General features: G+C 49.1%; 1 protein-coding gene across 1 annotated transcript in view; it reads left to right on the top strand.

The window, feature by feature from the left end:
* LOC147091653 (uncharacterized) overlaps nucleotides 1-21673 on the top strand; it is a 153125-nt gene that overhangs the window by 66697 nt on the left and 64755 nt on the right. Inside the window, exons 5-9 of the mRNA XM_085976624.1 lie at nucleotides 9212-9301; nucleotides 13986-14081; nucleotides 14504-14593; nucleotides 15254-15349; nucleotides 17964-18053. Of these exons, the coding sequence (XP_085832750.1) occupies nucleotides 9212-9301; nucleotides 13986-14081; nucleotides 14504-14593; nucleotides 15254-15349; nucleotides 17964-18053 (462 nt within the window). The remainder of the gene's footprint in view (nucleotides 1-9211; nucleotides 9302-13985; nucleotides 14082-14503; nucleotides 14594-15253; nucleotides 15350-17963; nucleotides 18054-21673) is intronic.

Raw genomic sequence — 21673 nt, 5'->3', positions numbered from 1 at the left:
TTCAAAAGAGAATTGGATAAAAAATTGAAGGAGAAACATTGCTGGGATATAGGGAAAGAGCGGGGGTTAGTGGGACTATTTGGATGATCTTCAAAAGAGCCAGTGCAGACTCGATGGGCGGAATGGTCTTCTTCAGTGCTGTACTATTCCAAGATTCTATAATATTCATATAATCAGTATTTCTATCAGAATATTTATCATACAATTTGTATAATATATTATTAAAATATATTAGCTTCAAATTGATTACATATTCGGGATTAATATATTCAATATTTTATATATATCTAATGTTATAGAATTATCAATAAAGAACCAACATTAGAAAATGTTTTTTAATCAAATTTCACCCCAGGACTGAGGTACTACATGATATCTCTCAATGACCATCGAAAGTCCCTCACCATCTGCATTCAGTGTTCACCTGGGGAGTGAGATACACTTTGATATCTCTCACTGACCATCGAGAGTCCCTCGCCATCTGCACTCTGTTTTCACCTGGGAACTGAGATATCCCATGATATCTCTCACTGACAATCGAATGTCCCTCACCATCTGCACTCAGTGTTCACCTGGGGACTGAGCTACCCTGTAATATGTCTCACTGACCATAGAGTGTTCCTCACCATCTACATTATGTTCACCAGCTCAGTCTGCAGGTGCAGGAGGAGGGTCCCAAATGTTGGAGGTTCCCCCGGGAACTGCAGTCTGAAACTTTCCCGGGCACATGGTGTTCTGTACCTGGGACATAGTAGTTAATGATGAACAGCGAGATCAGTCTGTGAGGAGGGAGGGATAGGGTGAGAGTGAGCCGGACATCCCGAGTCTCTGTGTTAGTAGAAGTAAAACAGAAAACAACTTTCAGTGGCATAGATCAATGGCTGGTTTAGAGCTTCGCTAAATTCCAGCTTTATATTTCTAGCTATTCTATTGGACGAAATGAAGCTGAGGTAATTGCTGCTTTCTGTTAACTGGGAGCGAACGGACAATGTGGAATAGGGAGGGCTGTCTGTGAGCACTGAGTTAGAGGGGACGCTGGGCTGGGAGTCATATTGAAACCTGATTTAGAGAAGGAGACACGTTTCCTGCTTTCATTTGGTAATGTTCTGCCAGGGCGGAGAGTGAGACTGAGGTTATTGGTACTTCGGGGAGTACAGGTCATGGGTATCTTTAACTGTGCTTTTTTTATTCGTTTATGGGATGTGGGCGTCGCTGGCAAGGCCAGCATTTATTGCCCATCTCTAATTGCCCTTGAGAAGGTGGCGGTGAGAAGCCTTCTTGAACCGTTGCAGTCCATCTGGTGCAGGTACTCCCACAGTACAGTTAGGAAGGGATTTCCAGGATTTTGACCCAGCGACGGTGAAGAATCGGCGATATAATTCTAAGTCGGAATGGTTTCTGACTTGGAGAGTAATCTGGAGGTGGTGGTGTTCCCATGCACCTCCTGTCGCTCTCTGTCTAGGTGGTAGAGATCGCGGGTTTTGGGACATGCTGCCGCAGAAGCATTGGCGAGTTGCTGCAGTGCACCTTCTGGATGGTACATACTGCAGCCACGGTACACCAGTGGTGGAGGGTGTGAATGTTTAAGGTGGTGGATGGGGTGCCAATAAAGTGGTCTGCTTTGTCCTGTATGGTGTCGAGCTTCCTGAGTGTTGTTGGTGCTGCATTCATCCAGGCAATAGGAGAGTATTCCATCATACTTCTTACTTGTGTATTCTAGAAGGCAGAAAGGCTCTGGGGAGTCAGGAGGTGAGACATTCGACGCAGAATACCGAGCCTCTGACCTTCTGGCTATGTTTCTGGCCAATGTTCACCCCTAGATTTTGGTGGGGGATTCGGCGATGGTAATGCCATTGAATGTCAAGGGCTGGTTTTTAGTCTGTTGCTTGTTGGTGATAGTCATTGCCTGGCACTTCTGTGGTGCGAATGTTGCCTGCAACCTATCGGCCCAAGCCTGAACGTCGTCCAGGTCTTGCTGCATACGGGCATGGACTGCTTCCTTATCTGAGGAGTGGTGAGGGGCACTGAATACTATGCATTCATCAACGAACATCCCCATTTCTGATCTTATGTTGGAGGGAAGGCCATTGATGAAGCAGCTGAAGATGGTTGGGCCTAGGACACTGCCCTGAGGAACTCCTGGAAACATAGAAACATAGAAGATAGGAGCAGGAGCAGGCCATTCGGCCCTTCGAGCCTACTCCGCCATTCAATGAGATCATGGCTGATCATCCAAGTTCAGTACCCTGTCCCTGCTTTCTCCCCATAACCCTTGATCCCTTTAGCCTTAAGAAATATATCCAGCTCCTTCTTGAATATATTTAATGAATTGGCCTCTACTGCCTTCTGTGGTAGAAAATTCCACAGGTTCACCACTCTCTGGGTGAAGAAATTCCTCCTCATTTCTGTCCAAAGTGGCATACCCTTTATCATTGGACTGTGGCCCATGGTTCTGGACTCCCCGACCATCGGGAACATCCTTCCTGCATCTAGTCTGTACAGTCCTGTCAGAATTTTATGTGTCAATGAGATCACCTGGGGTTGTGATGATTGACCTTCAATCACAAAAAACATTATCCTTTGTGCTAGGTATGACTCCAGCCAGTGGAGTGTTTTCTCCCCGATTCCCATTGACATTAGTTTTACTCGGGCTCCTTCATGGCACACTCGGGGGGACTGATCCGAAATTCATGTGGGGGGAGAAGGTCAGGAACACGGGGGGGAAAGAGAAGGTCAGGAACTCAAGTGGGAGGACGATAAGGACAGGAGATCGGGGTGGAGGGAGAGAAGTTCAGGAACTCGGGGATGGGGGAGAGATGGTCCGAAAATCAGTTGGGAGGAGAAGGTCAGGAACTCGGGGGCGGGGGGAAGAGAAGGTCATGAACTTGGATGCGAGGGCGATAATATCAGGAGCTCGGGTGGGGGAGAGGAGGTCTGGAACTCGGGGTGGTGGTAGTGAAGGCTCGAAAACCATGTGGGGGAGAAGGTCAGGTTCACGGGGGAAAGTGAAGGTCAGGAACTCGAATGTGAGGGTGATAAGGGAAGGAGATCGGGGTGGGGGTGAGAACTTCAGGAACTCGGTGTGGGGGGGGGAGGTCTGAAAATCAGGAGGGGGGAGAATGTCAGGAACTTGGGGGAGCGGAAAGCGAAGGTCATGACCTCAGATGGGAGGGCGATAATATCAGGAGCTCGGGGTGAGGGGGAGAGAAGGTCCGGAACTCGGGGTGGGGGCGAGAATGTCCAAAAGTCAGGTGGGGGGAGGTCAGGAACGCGGGGGGGGAGGAAGAGAAGGTCAAGAACTCGGGTGGGAGGGAGATAAGGTCAGGAACACGGATGGGGCAAGACGGTAATGAACTTGGCGGATGGGGAGAGTAGGTCAAGAACTTGGGAGGGGTGAAAAGGTCAGGAACTCGGTGGGGGAGTAATCGTCAGGATCTCGCGGGGGAGAGAAGGTCAGGGACACGGGTGGGAGGATTGGGAGAAGGTCAGGAGCTGCGGGGGAGAGATGGTCAGGAAATCAGGAGGGGAGAGGAGGTCAGGAACTTGGTGAGGTGAGAGAATGTTGCAACTCAGGGGGCGAGAATGTCTGGAACTCGGTGTGGGAGAGAAGGTCAGGAACACGCGGTGTGCAGTAACTCGGGGGTGGAGAGAAGGTTAGGAAATCATACCGGGGGAGAAGGTCAGGAACTTGGGCTGAGGGAGGAGGTCAGAAACTTTGACAAGAAATTGCACCGGAGGAGAATGTCAGGAACTTGGTTGGATGGAGGTCAGGAAATTGGACGGGGTGAGTAGATCAGGAACTTGGGTGCCATCAGTTTGACTGAAACTTGGGCGGTGGGAGCAGGAACATGTTTACAGGTGGTAGAAGGTCTTAACCCACGATGGCGATTCCTTTCTTTTGCAAGTACACTTTGTTCTGCCTGATGTAGCAAGTCTTCTACTCTAAGGGGACCAATCAGCAATCGGGACTTGTCAATCAAGGGGACCAATTAGAGCTTTGGGTGTTGCAAGTAAACACGTCCGTTTCGAAATGTTCCAGAAGGTTGACTCTGGGATATCCCGTGTCATTAACGGAAAGAAAAAGTTATATTGTGACCTGCCTTGTTGTACGGGGCACAACGAATAAAGGAACTGAAACACAAAGTGTACTTTTCACCAAAGCTACAGGGAGCTGAATCAGACGATGTTCTCCGTGTCTATCGGACACTATGTTCCTCGCGGTGCCTACTGATCGCGAGAGACCCCCAGTGTAGCGCTGGGCACCGCACGCTCCCTTTCCAGATTTTCTGTGTCACGGGGAATGGGATTGGATGAATATGCTTTTTATAAAGACTGGTGTGTGACATTCTCCAGACGCTAGCACCAGCCTGATGACCTGTTCTGATGTTCTCCACTCTGCACTCTCCCATGTCTCTCTTCCTTTATTACAGAGCCCAAGACAGTCCCAAATCAGGGAACCGACGGACAATTGACTCTCAAATCCACTGGCCATTCCTCCTCTAGCCCAACAAGCTTTGCAAGCTCAGGTAACTGCCTTGTGGGGTCCATTCTACACAGATTGTTCAACAACAACAACAACTTGTATTTATATGGCACCTTTAATGTAATGAAATTTCCCAATGCAAGTGCTGAAATCCGCATTCCCGGAGATTCATCCAGCCTCTTAATGAGGGGAGTGGGATACACTGACTGACGTCTGTTGCATGAGGAGATTGAACGGCTTTGGATGCGGGGTAGCGTACCGCAGTGGTTATGTTACTGCACTAATAATCCAGAGGCCTCGACTAATGATCTGAAAATATGAGATTAAATCCCACCACAACAGTTGGGGAATGTAATAAAAATCTGCAATTATAAGCTTGACCATGAAACTATCAGATTGTCATAAAAAACCATCCGGTTCACGAATGTCCTTTAGGGAAGGAAACCTGCCGTCCTTACCCGGCCTGGCCTATATGTGGCTCCAGACCCACAGCAATGTGGTTGACACTCAACTGCCCTCTGAAATGGCCCAGCAAACCCCACAGTTGTATTGAAGAGGGCGGCTCACCACCACCTTCTCAAGGGCAGTTAGGGATGGGCAATAAATGCTGGTCTTGCCAGCGACGCCCACATACCAGGAATGAATAAAACAAAAGAATGACTGAGGTGCGTGGAATTTAGTGATTGTAGGGGTTGGATTAGATGGTTCTGGGCTATATAAAGACTGATGTCGGGAATTCTCCGGACTCTAGTGCAAGCTCTGCACCCTCCTATACCTCTCTTCCTTTCATACAGATCCAGAGACATCCACAACTCAGCAACCTGAGGAACAATCGACTCACCAACCCGCTGACCATATATCCACTATTCCACGGGTGTCTACAGCCTCAGGTATCTACATTGTGGGGTCCATTATATAGACTGCTCACCCAATGTATCTGCAGCAATCCTCAGTTCCTCAGATTGATCCAATCTCTTACTGTGGGGAGTTGGATTTCCTGTCTGACGTGTGTGGGATGAGGAGACTGAGGGGTTTTTGATGCAGCGACTGAGGGAAGTGGATTGCAGTGATGAGGGAGTGGGTTGCAGTGAATTAGGAGAGTGTGATGTAGTGAATAATAGGAGTGGGAGTAAGTGAATGAGTGGAGTGTTATGTAATGAATGAGGGGAGTGTGATGTACTGACTTAGGGGAATGGGATTGGATGATTCTTATACAAACACTGGTGTCGGACATTCTCCGAGTATCAGACTGATGACCTATTCGGCTGTTGTCCAATCTGTACCCTCCCATGTCTCTCTTCCTTTTTTACAGACACATCCCTAACTCAGGAACTCGGGGAACAATCCACTCGGGAATCCGCTGAACATTCATCTTCTCTCCCAGCAGGGTCTGCACCCTCAGGTATCTGCCTTGTGGCGACCATTCTACACAGACTGTTCACTCAATGTAACTGCTGATATCCTCAGTCCCTCAGATTGATCCAGTATCTTATTGAGGGGAGTGAGATGTAATGAAGGAGGGGTGTGGGATGAGCGGACTGTGGGAAGTGGGATGAGGAGACCGAGCAGTGTTAGATGTAGTGACTGAGGGGAGTGGGATGCTACGACTGAGCTGTGCAGGACCAGGAGGCTGAGGGGAGTGGGATGAGGATTTGGATTGCAATGTGATGAGGTGCATTGACGGAGGAGCTTGGGATGCATTGAATGAGGTGAGAGGGCGGCAATTACTGAGGGAAGTGGGATGCAGTGACTGAGGTGAGGGGCAGGCAATTACTGAGAGGTGTGGGATGCAGCGACTGCGGGGAGTGTGTTGCAGTGGCCGAGGTGTCTGGGATGCGGTAACTGATAGTTGTGCGTTGTTTTGATTGAGAGGTGTGGGATGTCGTAACTGAGGGGATTAGATTGGGTGTTAATGCATTCTCTAAAGACCATGTCTGACAGTCTACGGACCCTAGTACCAACCCATTCGGTTGTGCTCCTCTCCGCACTCTCCCATGTTTCTCTTCCTGTATTACAGATACAGAGACATACACAACTCAGGAACCCGAGGAACAATCGACTCGCGAATCCACTGACCGTACATCCACTATTCCAGCGGGATCTGCAGCCTCAGGTATCTGGTTTGTGGTGTCCATTCTACAGACTGCTCACCCAATCTAACTGCTGAAATCGTCAGTCCCTCAGATTCATCCAGTTTCTTACTGAGGGGCGTGGGATGCAATGAGGATGGGTTCTGTGATGAGTGCACTGTGGGAAGTGTGATGAGCAGACGGAGGGGAGTGAGATGGAGTGACTGGGGGGAGTTGGATGCAGTGACTGGGGGGAGTGGAATGAGGCGACTTAGGGGAATGAGATGAGGTGATTGAACCAATTGCACTCTATGGCAGTGAGGTGTGGGGACCGCTAACACAACAAGAATTTGCAAAATGGGACAATCACCCAATTGAGATCCTACATGCAGAATTCTGTAAAAGTATCCTCCGGACTCAAAGGAAAACCATAAACAATGCATGCAGGGCAGAACTAGGCCAATATCCATTAATAATTACTATCCAAAAAAGAGCCACCAAATTTTGGAAACAACTAAAAATGAGCAACCCCTACTGCTATCATTAGGAAGCCCTGAAATGCCAAGAGAGGATCACAAAGAAGAATACCCTCAGTCAACTAGTCCTGGGACTCAGTGAAGTAACTACTAACACTACTAACAATAACCAGCCCCAGGACAGTGACATTGTAGCACAGAGAATTCGACCCAACACAATTGTCACAAAGCAAAAGGAAAAATATCTGTCATATTGGGCAGAAACAACAAAAACCCAAAACAAACTCTATTGCTTCTTGGCCCTAAACAGACAATACAACATGGCTGAATACCTGACCATGGTAAAAGATAGCAAATAGAGAAAAACCTTGACTATGTACAGACTTAGTGAGCATAGCCTGGCGATCGAAAAAGGCAGACACAGGCAGACCTGGCTGACAAGAGAGGACAGGATATGCTCTCACTGCAGTCAGTGAGTGGTGGAGACAGAGATGCACTTCCTCACAGCTTGTGGAAAATATCAAGGCATCAGGGAGAATTTCTACCCCAAATTCATAAAAATATGCCCTGAATTCAGAAATTTGAATGACGACCAAAAACTCCCATACCTACTAGGGGAACAGAGAAATTGTGTAACCTTAGTGGCACACTATGTTACAGCTTGCCATAAACAGAGGGACAACCACTAAATCTAAGAAAAGAGTATATACAAATTATATGAAAGTATATTTATACACTCAGGGATATATCTGTTTATACACTGTATGGATAGATGTGCGTTTATTTGTTCAACCGTGAATGTTTTTCGATGCTTTGGCAACATAAGATGTACCTTGTTATGCAATAAAGCGATTTGAATTGAATTGAATTGAATTGACTTAGGCGAACAGGATGTAGTTTCTGAACGGAGTGGAATTAGTGAGTGAAAGGAGTGGAATTACTGACTAAGGGTTGTGCAATGTATTGGCTGAGGAGCTGCGATGTAGTGATTGGGGAATAGGATGAGGCGAATTTTTGGAGTGGGATGCTGTGAATGAGGCGACAGGGATGCCGTGAATGATGAATGTAGTAGCTGAGGAAAATCAGGTGTAGTGACTGAGGGGAGTGGGTAGAAGTGACTGAGGGGAGTGGGTAGAAGTGACTCAGGGGAGTGGGTAGAAGTGACTGAGGGGAGTGGGTAGAAGTGACTGAGGGGAGTGGGTAGAAGTGACTGAGGGGAGTGGGTAGAAGTGACTGAGGGGAGTGGGTAGAAGTGACCGAGGGGAGTGGGTAGAAGTGACTGAGGGGAGTGGGTAGAAGTGACTGAGGGGAGTGGGTAGAAGTGACTGAGGGGTGTGGGTAGAAGTGACTGAGGGGAGTGGGTAGAAGTGACTGAGGGGAGTGGGTAGAAGTGACTGAGGGGAGTGGGTAGAAGTGACTGAGGGGAGTGGGAAGAAGTGACTGAGGGGAGTGGGTAGAAGTGACTGAGGGGAGTGGGTAGAAGTGACTGACGGGAGTGGGTAGAAGTGACCGAGGGGAGTGGGTAGAAGTGACTGAGGGGAGTGGGTAGAATGACTGAGGGGTGTGGGTAGAAGTGACTGAGGGGAGTGGGTAGAAGTGACTGAGGGGAGTGGGTAGAAGTGACTGAGGGGAGTGGGTAGAAGTGACTGAGGGGAGTGGGTAGAAGTGACCGAGGGGAGTGGGTAGAAGTGACTGAGGGGAGTGGGTAGAAGTGACTGAGGGGGGTGGGTAGAAGTGACTGAGGGGAGTGGGTAGAAGTGACCGAGGGGAGTGGGTAGAAGTGACTGAGGGGAGTGGGTAGAAGTGACTGAGGGGAGTGGGTAGATGTGACTGAGGGGAGTGGGTAGAAGTGACTGAGGGGAGTGGGTAGAAGTGACTGAGGGGAGTGGGTAGAAGTGACTGAGGGGAGTGGGTAGAAGTGACTGAGGGGAGTGCGTAGAAGTGACTGAGGGGAGTGGGTAGATGTGACTGAGGGGAGTGGGTAGAAGTGACTGAGGGGCTGTACGTTATAGTGACTTAAGGAGTTGGTTGTAGTGGATCAGGTGACTGGGGTTGGATGACTATGGGATATTTAAAGTCTGGGGTCTGGCATTCACTGGACTCTTCTATCATCCTGATGATGTGTTCGGGTGTGCCCCACTCCTTCACTCCCTCTTGTTTCTCATCCTTTATTATGGATCCAGAGACAATCCTGACACAAGCAGCCGAGGAACAAGCATCTGAAGAATCCACTGAGAAATCGTCCTCTATCCCAGCGGGGTCGACAGCCTCAGGTATCAGTCTGGTGGGGTTTCTTCAAACAGACACTTCACCCAATGAGACTCCAGAAATGCTCAGTCTCTGAGAAACACCCAGTCTCGAATGTGACCTCTCTCGGATGTCAGATTGCCCCGCACTCTATCCATGATTCCTCGGAATTTTAAATTTCAGGTCAGGGTGGGCAGTCTGGAAAGAGGATAGAATTGGATGTGACTGTGAGAATCATTGGTGGAGTCTGTGTCATTTTGGGAAGGGGCAGTACAGATGGAGCTTGTGATAGCAGGGCGGTGTGTTTCTGACACTGGGTGACTGAATTGGAGGCATGGAATTCACAGCACAGAAACTGGCAATTCTGCCCATCTGACCCATGCTAATGTTTATGCTCCACACAAGCCTCCTCCCACCCTACTTCATCTCACCCTATCAGCTCCACATCCTCATCATTTCACTCCCATGAGTGTATCATCTTCCCCTTAAATGCCTCCATGGTATTTGCCTCAACGACTTCTTGTAGCGAGTTCCACATGCTCACCATTCTCTGGGTAAAGGACTTTCTCCTGAATTCCCTATAGGATATATTAGTGACTATCTTATATTGATGGCCCCTAGTTCTGGATACCTCCACAAGTGGAAACATCCTCACTAGGTCTATCCACTCAAACCCGTCATAATATTACAGACCACTATCATGCCCCCAATCAGCCTTCTCTTGTCTGGAGAAAGTGAGCCCCAGGCTTTGCAATCCTTCCTGATAGTTGTACCCACCCAGTTCTGGGATCATCCTTGTAAACCTTTTTTTTGCACCTTCTCCATTGCCTCTATATCCTTTTCATATTATGGAGACCTTAACTGTGCACAGTGCTCCAAGTGTGGTCTAACCGAGGTATATGGAGACCACAACTGATAGCAAAATGTGGAATAGGGAGGACTGTCTGTGAGCATTGAGTTAGAGGGGACGCTGGGCTGGGAGTCATATTGAAACCTGGTTTAGAGAAGGAGACACGTTTCCTGCTTTCATTTGGTAATGTTCTGCCAGGGCGGAGAGTGAGACTGAGGTTATTGGTACCTCGGGGAGTACAGGTCACGGGTATCTTTAACTGTGCTTTTTTTATTCGTTTATGGGATGTGGGCGTCGCTGGCAAGGCCAGCATTTATTGCCCATCTCTAATTGCCCTTGAGAAGGTGGCGGTGAGATGCCGTCTTGAACCGCTGCAGTCCATCTGGTGCAGGTACTCCCACAGTACAGTTAGGAAGGCATTTCCAGGATTTTGACCCAGCGACGGTGAAGTATCGGCGATATAATTCTAAGTCGGAATGGTTTGTGACTTGGAGAGTAATCTGGAGGTGGTGGTGTTCCCATGCACCTCCTGTCGCTCTCTGTCTAGGTGGTAGAGATCGAGGGTTTTGGGACATGCTGCCGCAGAAGCATTGGCGAGTTGCTGCAGTGCACCTTCTGGATGGTACACACTGTAGCCACGGTACACCAGTGGTGGAGGGTGTGAATGTTTAAGGTTGTGGATGGGGTGCCAATAAAGTGGTCTGCTTTGTCCTGTATGGTGTCGAGCTTCCTGAGTGTTGTTGGTGCTGCATTCATCCAGGCAATTGGAGAGTATTCCATCATACTTCTTACTTGTGCATTCTAGATGGCAGAAAGGCTTTGGGGAGTCAGGAGGTGAGACATTCGATGCAGAATACCGAGCCTCTGATCTACTGGCTATGTTTCTGGCCAATGTTCACCCCTAGATTTTGGTGGGGGATTCGGCGATGGTAATGCCATTGAATGTCAAGGGGTGGTTTTTAGTCTGTTGCTTGTTGGTGATAGTCATTGCCTGGCACTTCTGTGGTGCGAATGTTACCTGCAACTTATCGGCCCAAGCCTGAACATCGTCCAGGTCTTGCTGCACACGGGCACGGACTGCTTCCTTATCTGAGGAGTGGTGAGGGGCACTGAATACTATGCATTCATCAACGAACATCCCCATTTCTGATCTTATGTTGGAGGGAAGGCCATTGATGAAGCAGCTGAAGATGGTTGGGCCTAGGACACTGCCCTGAGGAACTCCTGGAAACATAGAAACATAGAAGATAGGAGCAGGAGTAGGCCATTCGGCCCTTCGAGCCTACTCCGCCATTCAATGAGATCATGGCTGATCATCCAAGTTCAGTACCCTGTCCCTGCTTTCTCCCCATAACCCTTGATCCCTTTAGCCTTAAGAAATATATCCAGCTCCTTCTTGAATATATTTAATGTATTGGCCTCTACTGCCTTCTGTGGTAGAGAATTCCACAGGTTCACCACTCTCTGGGTGAAGAAATTCCTCCTCATTTCTGTCCTAAATGGCATACCCTTTATCATTGGACTGTGGCCCATGGTTCTGGACTCCCCGACCATCGGGAACATCCTTCCTGCATCTAGTCTGTACAGTCCTGTCAGAATTTTATGTGTCAATGAGATCACCTGGGGTTGTGATGATTGACCTTCAATCACAAAAAACATTATCCTTTGTGCTAGGTATGACTCCAGCCAGTGGAGTGTTTTCTCCCCGATTCCCATTGACATTAGTTTTACTCGGGCTCCTTCATGGCACACTCGGGGGGACTGATCCGAAATTCATGTGGGGGGAGAAGGTCAGGAACACGGGGGGGAAAGAGAAGGTCAGGAACTCAAGTGGGAGGACGATAAGGACAGGAGATCGGGGTGGAGGGAGAGAAGTTCAGGAACTCGGGTGGGAGGGAGACAAGGTCAGGAACACGGATGGGGCAAGACGGTAATGAACTTGGCGGATGGGGAGAGTAGGTCAAGAACTTGGGAGGGGTGAAAAGGTCAGGAACTCGGTGGGGGAGTAATCGTCAGGATCTCGCGGGGGAGAGAAGGTCAGGGACATGGGTGGGAGGATTGGGAGAAGGTCAGGAACTGCGGGGGAGAGATGGTCAGGAAATCAGGAGGGGAGAGGAGGTCAGGAACTTGGTGAGGGGAGAGAATGTTGCAACTCAGGGGGGCGAGAATGTCTGGAACTCGGTGTGGGAGAGAAGGTCAGGAACATGCGGTGTGCAGTAACTCGGGGGTGGAGAGAAGGTTAGGAAATCATACCGGGGGAGAAGGTCAGGAACTTGGGCTGAGGGAGGAGGTCAGAAACTTTGACAAGAAATTGCACCGGAGGAGAATGTCAGGAACTTGGTTGGATGGAGGTCAGGAAATTGGACGGGGTGAGTAGAACAGGAACTTGGGTGCCATCAGTAGGTCTGAAACTTGGGCGGTGGGAGCAGGAACCTGTTTACAGGTGGTAGAAGGTCTTAACACACGATGGCGATTCCTTTCTTTTGCAAGTACACTTTGTTCCACCTGGAGTAGCAAGTCTTCTACTCTAAGGGGACCAATCAGCAATCGAGACTTGTCAGTCAAGGGGACCAATTAGAGCTTTGTGTGTTGCAAGTAAAAACGTCAATTTTGCAATGTTCCAGAAGGTTGACTGTGGGATATCCCGTGTCATTAACGGAAAGAAGAAGTAATATTGTGACCTGCCTTGTTGTACGGGGCACAACGAATAAAGGAACTGAAACACAAAGTGTACTTTTCACCAAAGCTACAGGGAGCTGAATCAGACGATGTTCTCCGTGTCTATCGGACACTATGTTCCCTGCGGTGCCTACTGATCGCGAGAGACCCCCAGTGTAGCGCTGGGCACTGCACGCTCACTTTCCAGATTTTCTGTGTCACGGGGAATGGGATTGGATGAATATGCTTTTTATAAAGACTGGTGTGTGACATTCTCCAGACGCTAGCACCAGCCTGATGACCTGTTCTGATGATCTCCACTCTGCACTCTCCCATGTCTCTCTTCCTTTATTACAGAACCCAAGACAGTCCCAAATCAGGGAATCGACGGACAATTGACTCACAAATCCACTGGCCATTCCTCCTCTAGCCCAACAAGCTTTGCAAGCTCAGGTAACTGCCTTGTGGGGTCCATTCTACACAGATTGTTCAACAACAACAACTTGTATTTATATAGCACCTTTAATGTAATGAAATTTCCCAATGTAAGTGCTGAAATCCGCATTCCCAGAGATTCATCCAGCCTCTAAATGAGGGGAGTGGGATGCACTGACTGACGTCTGTTGGATGAGGAGATTGAACGGCTTTGGGTGCGAGGGATGCGTACCGCAGTGGTTATGTTACTGCACTAATAATCCAGAGGCCTCGACTAATGATCTGAAAATATGAGATTAAATCCCACCACAACAGTTGGGGAATGTAATAAAAATCTGCAATTATAAGCTTGACCATGAAACTATCAGATTGTCATAAAAAACCATCCGGTTCACGAATGTCCTTTAGGGAAGGAAACCTGCCGTCCTTACCCGGCCTGGCCTATATGTGGCTCCAGACCCACAGCTATGTGGTTGACACTCAACTGCCCTCTGAAATGGCCCAGCAAACCCCACAGTTGTATTGAAGAGGGCGGCTCACCACCACCTTCTCAAGGGCAGTTAGGGATGGGCTATAAATGCTGGTCTTGCCAGCGACGCCCACATACCAGGAACGAATAAAACAAAAGAATGACTGAGGGGCGTGGAATTTAGTGATTGTAGGGGTTGGATTAGATGGTTCTGGGCTATATAAAGACTGATGTCGGGAATTCCCCGGACTCTAGTGCAAGCTCTGCACCCTCCTATACCTCTCTTCCTTTCATACAGATCCAGAGACATCCACAACTCAGCAACCTGAGGAACAATCGACTCACCAACCCGCTGACCATACATCCACTATTCCACGGGTGTCTACAGCCTCAGGTATCTACATTGTGGGGTCCATTATATAGACTGCTCACCCAATGTATCTGCAGCAATCCTCAGTTCCTCAGATTGATCCAATCTCTTACTGTGGGGAGTTGGATTTCCTGTCTGACGTGTGTGGGATGAGGAGACTGAGGGGTTTTTGATGCAGCGACTGAGGGAAGTGGATTGCAGTGATGAGGGAGTGGGATGCAGTGAATTAGGAGAGTGTGATGTAGTGAATAATAGGAGTGGGAGTAAGTGAATGAGTGGAGTGGTATGTAATGAATGAGGGGAGTGTGATGTACTGACTTAGGGGAATGGGATTGGATGATTCTTATATAAACACTGGTGTCGGACATTCTCCGAGTACCAGACTGATGACCTATTCGGCTGTTGTCCAATCTGTACCCTCCCATGTCTCTCTTCCTTTTTTACAGACACATCCCTAACTCAGGAACTCGGGGAACAATCCACTCGGGAATCCGCTGAACATTCATCTTCTCTCCCAGCAGGGTCTGCACCCTCAGGTATCTGCCTTGTGGCGACCATTCTACACAGACTGTTCACTCAATGTAACTGCTGATATCCTCAGTCCCTCAGATTGATCCAGTATCTTATTGAGGGGAGTGAGATGTAATGAAGGAGGGGTGTGGGATGAGCGGACTGTGGGAAGTGGGACGAGGAGACCGAGCAGTGTTAGATGTAGTGACTGAGGGGAGTGGGATGCTACGACTGAGCTGTGCAGGACCAGGAGACTGAGGGGAGTGGGATGAGGATTTGGATTGCAATGTGATGAGGTGCATTGACGGAGGAGCTTGGGATGCATTGAATGAGGTGAGAGGGCGGCAATTACTGAGGGAAGTGGGATGCAGTGACTGAGGTGAGGGGCAGGCAATTACTGAGAGGTGTGGGAGCAGTGACTGAGGTGAGGGGCAGGCAATTACTGAGAAGTGTGGGATGCAGCGACTGCGGGGAGTGTGTTGCAGTGGCCGAGGTGTCTGGGATGCGGTAACTGATAGTTGTTCGTTGTTTTGATTGAGAGGTGTGGGGTGTCGTAACTGAGGGGATTAGATTGGGTGTTAATGCATTCTCTAAAGACCATGTCTGACAGTCTACGGACCCTAGTACCAACCCATTCGGCTGTGCTCCTCTCCGCACTCTCCCATGTTTCTCTTCCTGTATTACAGATACAGAGACATACACAACTCAGGAACCCGAGGAACAATCGACTCGCGAATCCACTGACCGTACATCCACTATTCCAGCGGGATCTGCAGCCTCAGGTATCTGGTTTGTGGTGTCCATTCTACAGACTGCTCACCCAATCTAACTGCTGAAATCGTCAGTCCCTCAGATTCATCCAGTTTCTTACTGAGGGGCGTGGGATGCAATGAGGATGGGTTCTGTGATGAGTGCACTGTGGGAAGTGTGATGAGCAGACGGAGGGGATTGAGATGGAGTGACTGGGGGGAGTTGGATGCAGTGACTGGGGGGAGTGGAATGAGGCGACATGGGGAATGAGATGAGGTGATTGAACCAATTGCACTCTATGGCAGTGAGGTGTGGGGACCGCTAACACAACAAGAATTTGCAAAATGGGACAATCACCCAATTGAGATCCTACATGCAGAATTCTGTAAAAGTATCCTCCGGACTCAAAGGAAAACCGTAAACAATGCATGCAGGGCAGAACTAGGCCAATATCCATTAATAATTACTATCCAAAAAAGAGCCACCAAATTTTGGAAACAACTAAAAATGAGCAACCCCTACTGCTATCATTAGGAAGCCCTGAAATGCCAAGAGAGGATCACAAAGAAGAATACCCTCAGTCAACTAGCCCTGGGACTCAGTGAAGTAACTACTAACACTACTAACAATAACCAGCCCCAGGACAGTGACATTGTAGCACAGAGAATTCGACCCAACACAATTGTCACGAAGCAAAAGGAAAAATATCTGTCATATTGGGCAGAAACAACAAAAACCCAAAACAAACTCTATTGCTACTTGGCCCTAAACAGACAATACAACATGGCTGAATACCTGACCATGGTAAAAGATAGCAAATAGAGAAAAACCTTGACTATGTACAGACTTAGTGAGCATAGCCTGGCGATCGAAAAAGGCAGACACAGGCAGACCTGGCTGACAAGAGAGGACAGGATATGCTCTCACTGCAGTCAGTGAGTGGTGGAGACAGAGATGCACTTCCTCACAGCTTGTGGAAAATATCAAGGCATCAGGGAGAATTTCTACCCCAAATTCATAAAAATATGCCCTGAATTCAGAAATTTGAATGACGACCAAAAACTCCCATACCTACTAGGGGAACAGAGAAATTGTGTAACCTTAGTGGCACACTATGTTACAGCTTGCCATAAACAGAGGGACAACCACTAAATCTAAGAAAAGAGTATATACAAATTATATGAAAGTATATTTATACACTCAGGGATATATCTGTTTATACACTGTATGGATAGATGTGCGTTTATTTGTTCAACCGTGAATGTTTTTCGATGCTTTGGCAACATAAGATGTACCTTGTTATGCAATAAAGCGATTTGAATTGAATTGAATTGAATTGACTTAGGCGAACAGGATGTAGTTTCTGAACGGAGTGGAATTAGTGAGTGAAAGGAGTGGAATTACTGACTAAGGGTTGTGCAATGTATTGGCTGAGGAGCTGCGATGTAGTGATTGGGGAATAGGATGAGGCGAATTTTTGGAGTGGGATGCTGTGAATGAGGCGACAGGGATGCCGTGAATGATGAATGTAGTAGCTGAGGAAAATCAGGTGTAGTGACTGAGGGGAGTGGGTAGAAGTGACTGAGGGGAGTGGGTAGAAGTGACTCAGGGGAGTGGGTAGAAGTGACTGAGGGGAGTGGGTAGAAGTGACTGAGGGGAGTGGGTAGAAGTGACTGAGGGGAGTGGGTAGAAGTGACTGAGGGGAGTGGGTAGAAGTGACCGAGGGGAGTGGGTAGAAGTGACTGAGGGGAGTGGGTAGAAGTGACTGAGGGGAGTGGGTAGAAGTGACTGAGGGGTGTGGGTAGAAATGACTGAGGGGAGTGGGTAGAAGTGACTGAGGGGAGTGGGTAGAAGTGACTGAGGGGAGTGGGTAGAAGTGACTGAGGGGAGTGGGAAGAAGTGACTGAGGGGAGTGGGTAGAAGTGACTGAGGGGAGTGGGTAGAAGTGACTGACGGGAGTGGGTAGAAGTAACCGAGGGGAGTGGGTAGAAGTGACTGAGGGGAGTGGGTAGAATGACTGAGGGGTGTGGGTAGAAGTGACTGAGGGGAGTGGGTAGAAGTGACTGAGGGGAGTGGGTAGAAGTGACTGAGGGGAGTGGGTAGAAGTGACTGAGGGGAGTGGGTAGAAGTGACCGAGGGGAGTGGGTAGAAGTGACTGAGGGGAGTGGGTAGAAGTGACTGAGGGGGGTGGGTAGAAGTGACTGAGGGGAGTGGGTAGAAGTGACCGAGGGGAGTGGGTAGAAGTGACTGAGGGGAGTGGGTAGAAGTGACTGAGGGGAGTGGGTAGATGTGACTGAGGGGAGTGGGTAGAAGTGACTGAGGGGAGTGGGTAGAAGTGACTGAGGGGAGTGGGTAGAAGTGACTGAGGGGAGTGGGTAGAAGTGACTGAGGGGAGTGCGTAGAAGTGACTGAGGGGAGTGGGTAGATGTGACTGAGGGGAGTGGGTAGAAGTGACTGAGGGGCTGTACGTTATAGTGACTTAAGGAGTTGGTTGTAGTGGATCAGGTGACTGGGGTTGGATGACTATGGGATATTTAAAGTCTGGGGTCTGGCATTCACTGGACTCTTCTATCATCCTGATGATGTGTTCGGGTGTTCCCCACTCCTTCACTCCCTCTTGTTTCTCATCCTTTATTATGGATCCAGAGACAATCCTGACACAAGCAGCCGAGGAACAAGCATCTGAAGAATCCACTGAGAAATCGTCCTCTATCCCAGCGGGGTCGACAGCCTCAGGTATCAGTCTGGTGGGGTTTCTTCAAACAGACACTTCACCCAATGAGACTCCAGAAATGCTCAGTCTCTGAGAAACACCCAGTCTCGAATGTGACCTCTCTCGGATGTCAGATTGCCCCGCACTCTATCCATGATTCCTCGGAATTTTAAATTTCAGGTCAGGGTGGGCAGTCTGGAAAGATGATAGAATTGGATGTGACTGAGAGAATCATTGGTGGAGTCTGTGTCATTTTGGGAAGGGGCAATACAGATGGAGCTTGTGATAGCAGGGCGGTGTGTTTCTGACACTGGGTGACTGAATTGGAGGCATGGAATTCACAGCACAGAAACTGGCAATTCTGCCCATCTGACCCATGCTAATGTTTATGCTCCACACAAGCCTCCTCCCACCCTACTTCATCTCACCCTATCAGCTCCACATCCTCATCATTTCACTCCCATGAGTGTATCATCTTCCCCTTAAATGCCTCCATGGTATTTGCCTCAACGACTTCTTGTAGCGAGTTCCACATGCTCACCATTCTCTGGGTAAAGGACTTTCTCCTGAATTCCCTATAGGATATATTAGTGACTATCTTATATTGATGGCCCCTAGTTCTGGATACCTCCACAAGTGGAAACATCCTCACTAGGTCTATCCACTCAAACCCGTCATAATATTACAGACCACTATCATGCCCCCAATCAGCCTTCTCTTGTCTGGAGAAAGTGAGCCCCAGGCTTTGCAATCCTTCCTGATAGTTGTACCCACCCAGTTCTGGGATCATCCTTGTAAACCTTTTTTTTGCACCTTCTCCATTGCCTCTATATCCTTTTCATATTATGGAGACCTTAACTGTGCACAGTGCTCCAAGTGTGGTCTAACCGAGGTATATGGAGACCACAACTGATAGCAAAATGTGGAATAGGGAGGACTGTCTGTGAGCATTGAGTTAGAGGGGACGCTGGGCTGGGAGTCATATTGAAACCTGGTTTAGAGAAGGAGACACGTTTCCTGCTTTCATTTGGTAATGTTCTGCCAGGGCGGAGAGTGAGACTGAGGTTATTGGTACCTCGGGGAGTACAGGTCACGGGTATCTTTAACTGTGCTTTTTTTATTCGTTTATGGGATGCGGGCGTCGCTGGCAAGGCCAGCATTTATTGCCCATCTCTAATTGCCCTTGAGAAGGTGGCGGTGAGATGCCGTCTTGAACCGCTGCAGTCCATCTGGTGCAGGTACTACCACAGTACAGTTAGGAAGGCATTTCCAGGATTTTGACCCAGCGACGGTGAAGAATCGGCAATATAATTCTAAGTCGGAATGGTTTGTGACTTGGAGAGTAATCTGGAGGTGGTGGTGTTCCCATGCACCTCCTGTCGCTCCCTGTCTAGGTGGTAGAGATCGAGGGTTTTGGGACATGCTGCCGCAGAAGCATTGGCGAGTTGCTGCAGTGCACCTTCTGGATGGTACACACTGCAGCCACGGTACACCAGTGGTGGAGGGTGTGAATGTTTAAGGTGGTGGATGGGGTGCCAATAAAGTGGTCTGCTTTGTCCTGTATGGTGTCGAGCTTCCTGAGTGTTGTTGGTGCTGCATTCATCCAGGCAATTGGAGAGTATTCCATCATACTTCTTACTTGTGCATTCTAGATGGCAGAAAGGCTTTGGGGAGTCAGGAGGTGAGACATTCGACGCAGAATACCGAGCCTCTGATCTACTGGCTATGTTTCTGGCCAATGTTCACCCCTAGATTTTGGTGGGGGATTCGGCGATGGTAATGCCATTGAATGTCAAGGGCTGGTTTTTAGTCTGTTGCTTGTTGGTGATAGTCATTGCCTGGCACTTCTGTGGTGCGAATGTTACCTGCTACTTATCGGCCCAAGCCTGAACATCGTCCAGGTCTTGCTGCACACGGGCACGGACTGCTTCCTTATCTGAGGAGTGGTGAGGGGCACTGAATACTATGCATTCATCAACGAACATCCCCATTTCTGATCTTATGTTGGAGGGAAGGCCATTGATGAAGCAGCTGAAGATGGTTGGGCCTAGGACACTGCCCTGAGGAACTCCTGGAAACATAGAAACATAGAAGATAGGAGCAGGAGCAGGCCATTCGGCCCTTCGAGCCTACTCCACCATTCAATGAGATCATGGCTGATCATCCAAATTCAGTACCTGGTCCCTGCTTTCTCCCCATAACCCTTGATCCCTTTAGCCTTAAGAAATATATCCAGCTCCTTCTTGAATATATTTAATGAATTGGCCTCTACTGCCTTCTGTGGTAGAAAATTCCAGAGGTTCACCACTCTCTGGGTGAAGAAATTCCTCCTCATTTCTGTCCAAAGTGGCATACCCTTTATCCTTAGACTGTGACCATCGGGAACATCCTTCCTGCATCTAGTCTGTACAGTCCTGTCAGAATTTTATGTGTCAATGAGATCACCTGGGGTTGTGATGATTGACCTTCAATCACAAAAAACATTATCCTTTGTGCTAGGTATGACTCCAGCCAGTGGAGTGTTTTCTCCCCGATTCCCATTGACATTAGTTTTACTCGGGCTCCTTCATGGCACACTCGGGGGGACTGATCCGAAATTCATGTGGGGGGAGAAGGTCAGGAACACGGGGGGGAAAGAGAAGGTCAGGAACTCAAGTGGGAGGACGATAAGGACAGGAGATCGGGGTGGAGGGAGAGAAGTTCAGGAACTCGGGGATGGGGGAGAGATGGTCCGAACATCAGTTGGGAGGAGAAGGTCAGGAACTCGGGGGCGGGGGAAGAGAAGGTCATGAACTTGGATGCGAGGGCGATAATATTAGGAGCTCGGGTGGGGGAGAGAAGGTCTGGAACTCGGGGTGGTGGTAGTGAAGGCCCGAAAACCATGTGGGGGAGAAGGTCAGGTTCACGGGGGAAAGTGAAGGTCAGGAACTCGAATGTGAGGGTGATAAGGGAAGGAGATCGGGGTGGGGGTGAGAACTTCAGGAACTCGGTGTGGGGGGGGAGGTCTGAAAATCAGGAGGGGGGAGAATGTCAGGAACTTGGGGGAGCGGAAAGCGAAGGTCATGACCTCAGATGGGAGGGCGATAATATCAGGAGCTCGGGGTGAGGGGGAGAGAAGGTCAGGAACTCGGGGTGGGGGCGAGAATGTCCAAAAGTCAGGTGGGGGGAGGTCAGGAACGCGGGGGGGGGGGAGGAAGAGAAGGTCAAGAACTCGGGTGGGAGGGAGATAAGGTCAGGAACACGGATGGGGCAAGACAGTAATGACCTTGGCGGATGGGGAGAGTAGGTCAAGAACTTGGGAGTGGAGAGAAGGTCAGGAACTCGCTGGGGGAGTAATCGTCAGGATCTCGCGGGGGAGAGAAGGTCAGGGACACGGGTGGGTGGATTGGGAGAAGGTCAGGAGCTGCGGGGGAGAGATGGTCAGGAAATCTGGAGGGGAGAGGAGGTCAGGAACTTGGTGAGGGGAGAGAATGTTGCAACTCAGGGGGGCGAGAATGTCTGGAACTCGGTGTGGGAGAGAAGGTCAGGAACATGCGGTGTGCAGTAACTCGGGGGTGGAGAGAAGGTTAGGAAATCATACCGGGAGAGAAGGTCAGGAACTTGGGCTGAGGGAGGAGGTCAGAAACTTTGACAAGAAATTGCA

This window comes from Somniosus microcephalus, unplaced genomic scaffold (assembly GCF_052327205.1).
Source record: "Somniosus microcephalus isolate GS21.2 unplaced genomic scaffold, FLI_Smic_1.0 unresolved_chr3, whole genome shotgun sequence".
NCBI lineage: Eukaryota > Metazoa > Chordata > Chondrichthyes > Squaliformes > Somniosidae > Somniosus > Somniosus microcephalus.
This window is presented reverse-complemented; position numbering and strand designations above follow the sequence as displayed.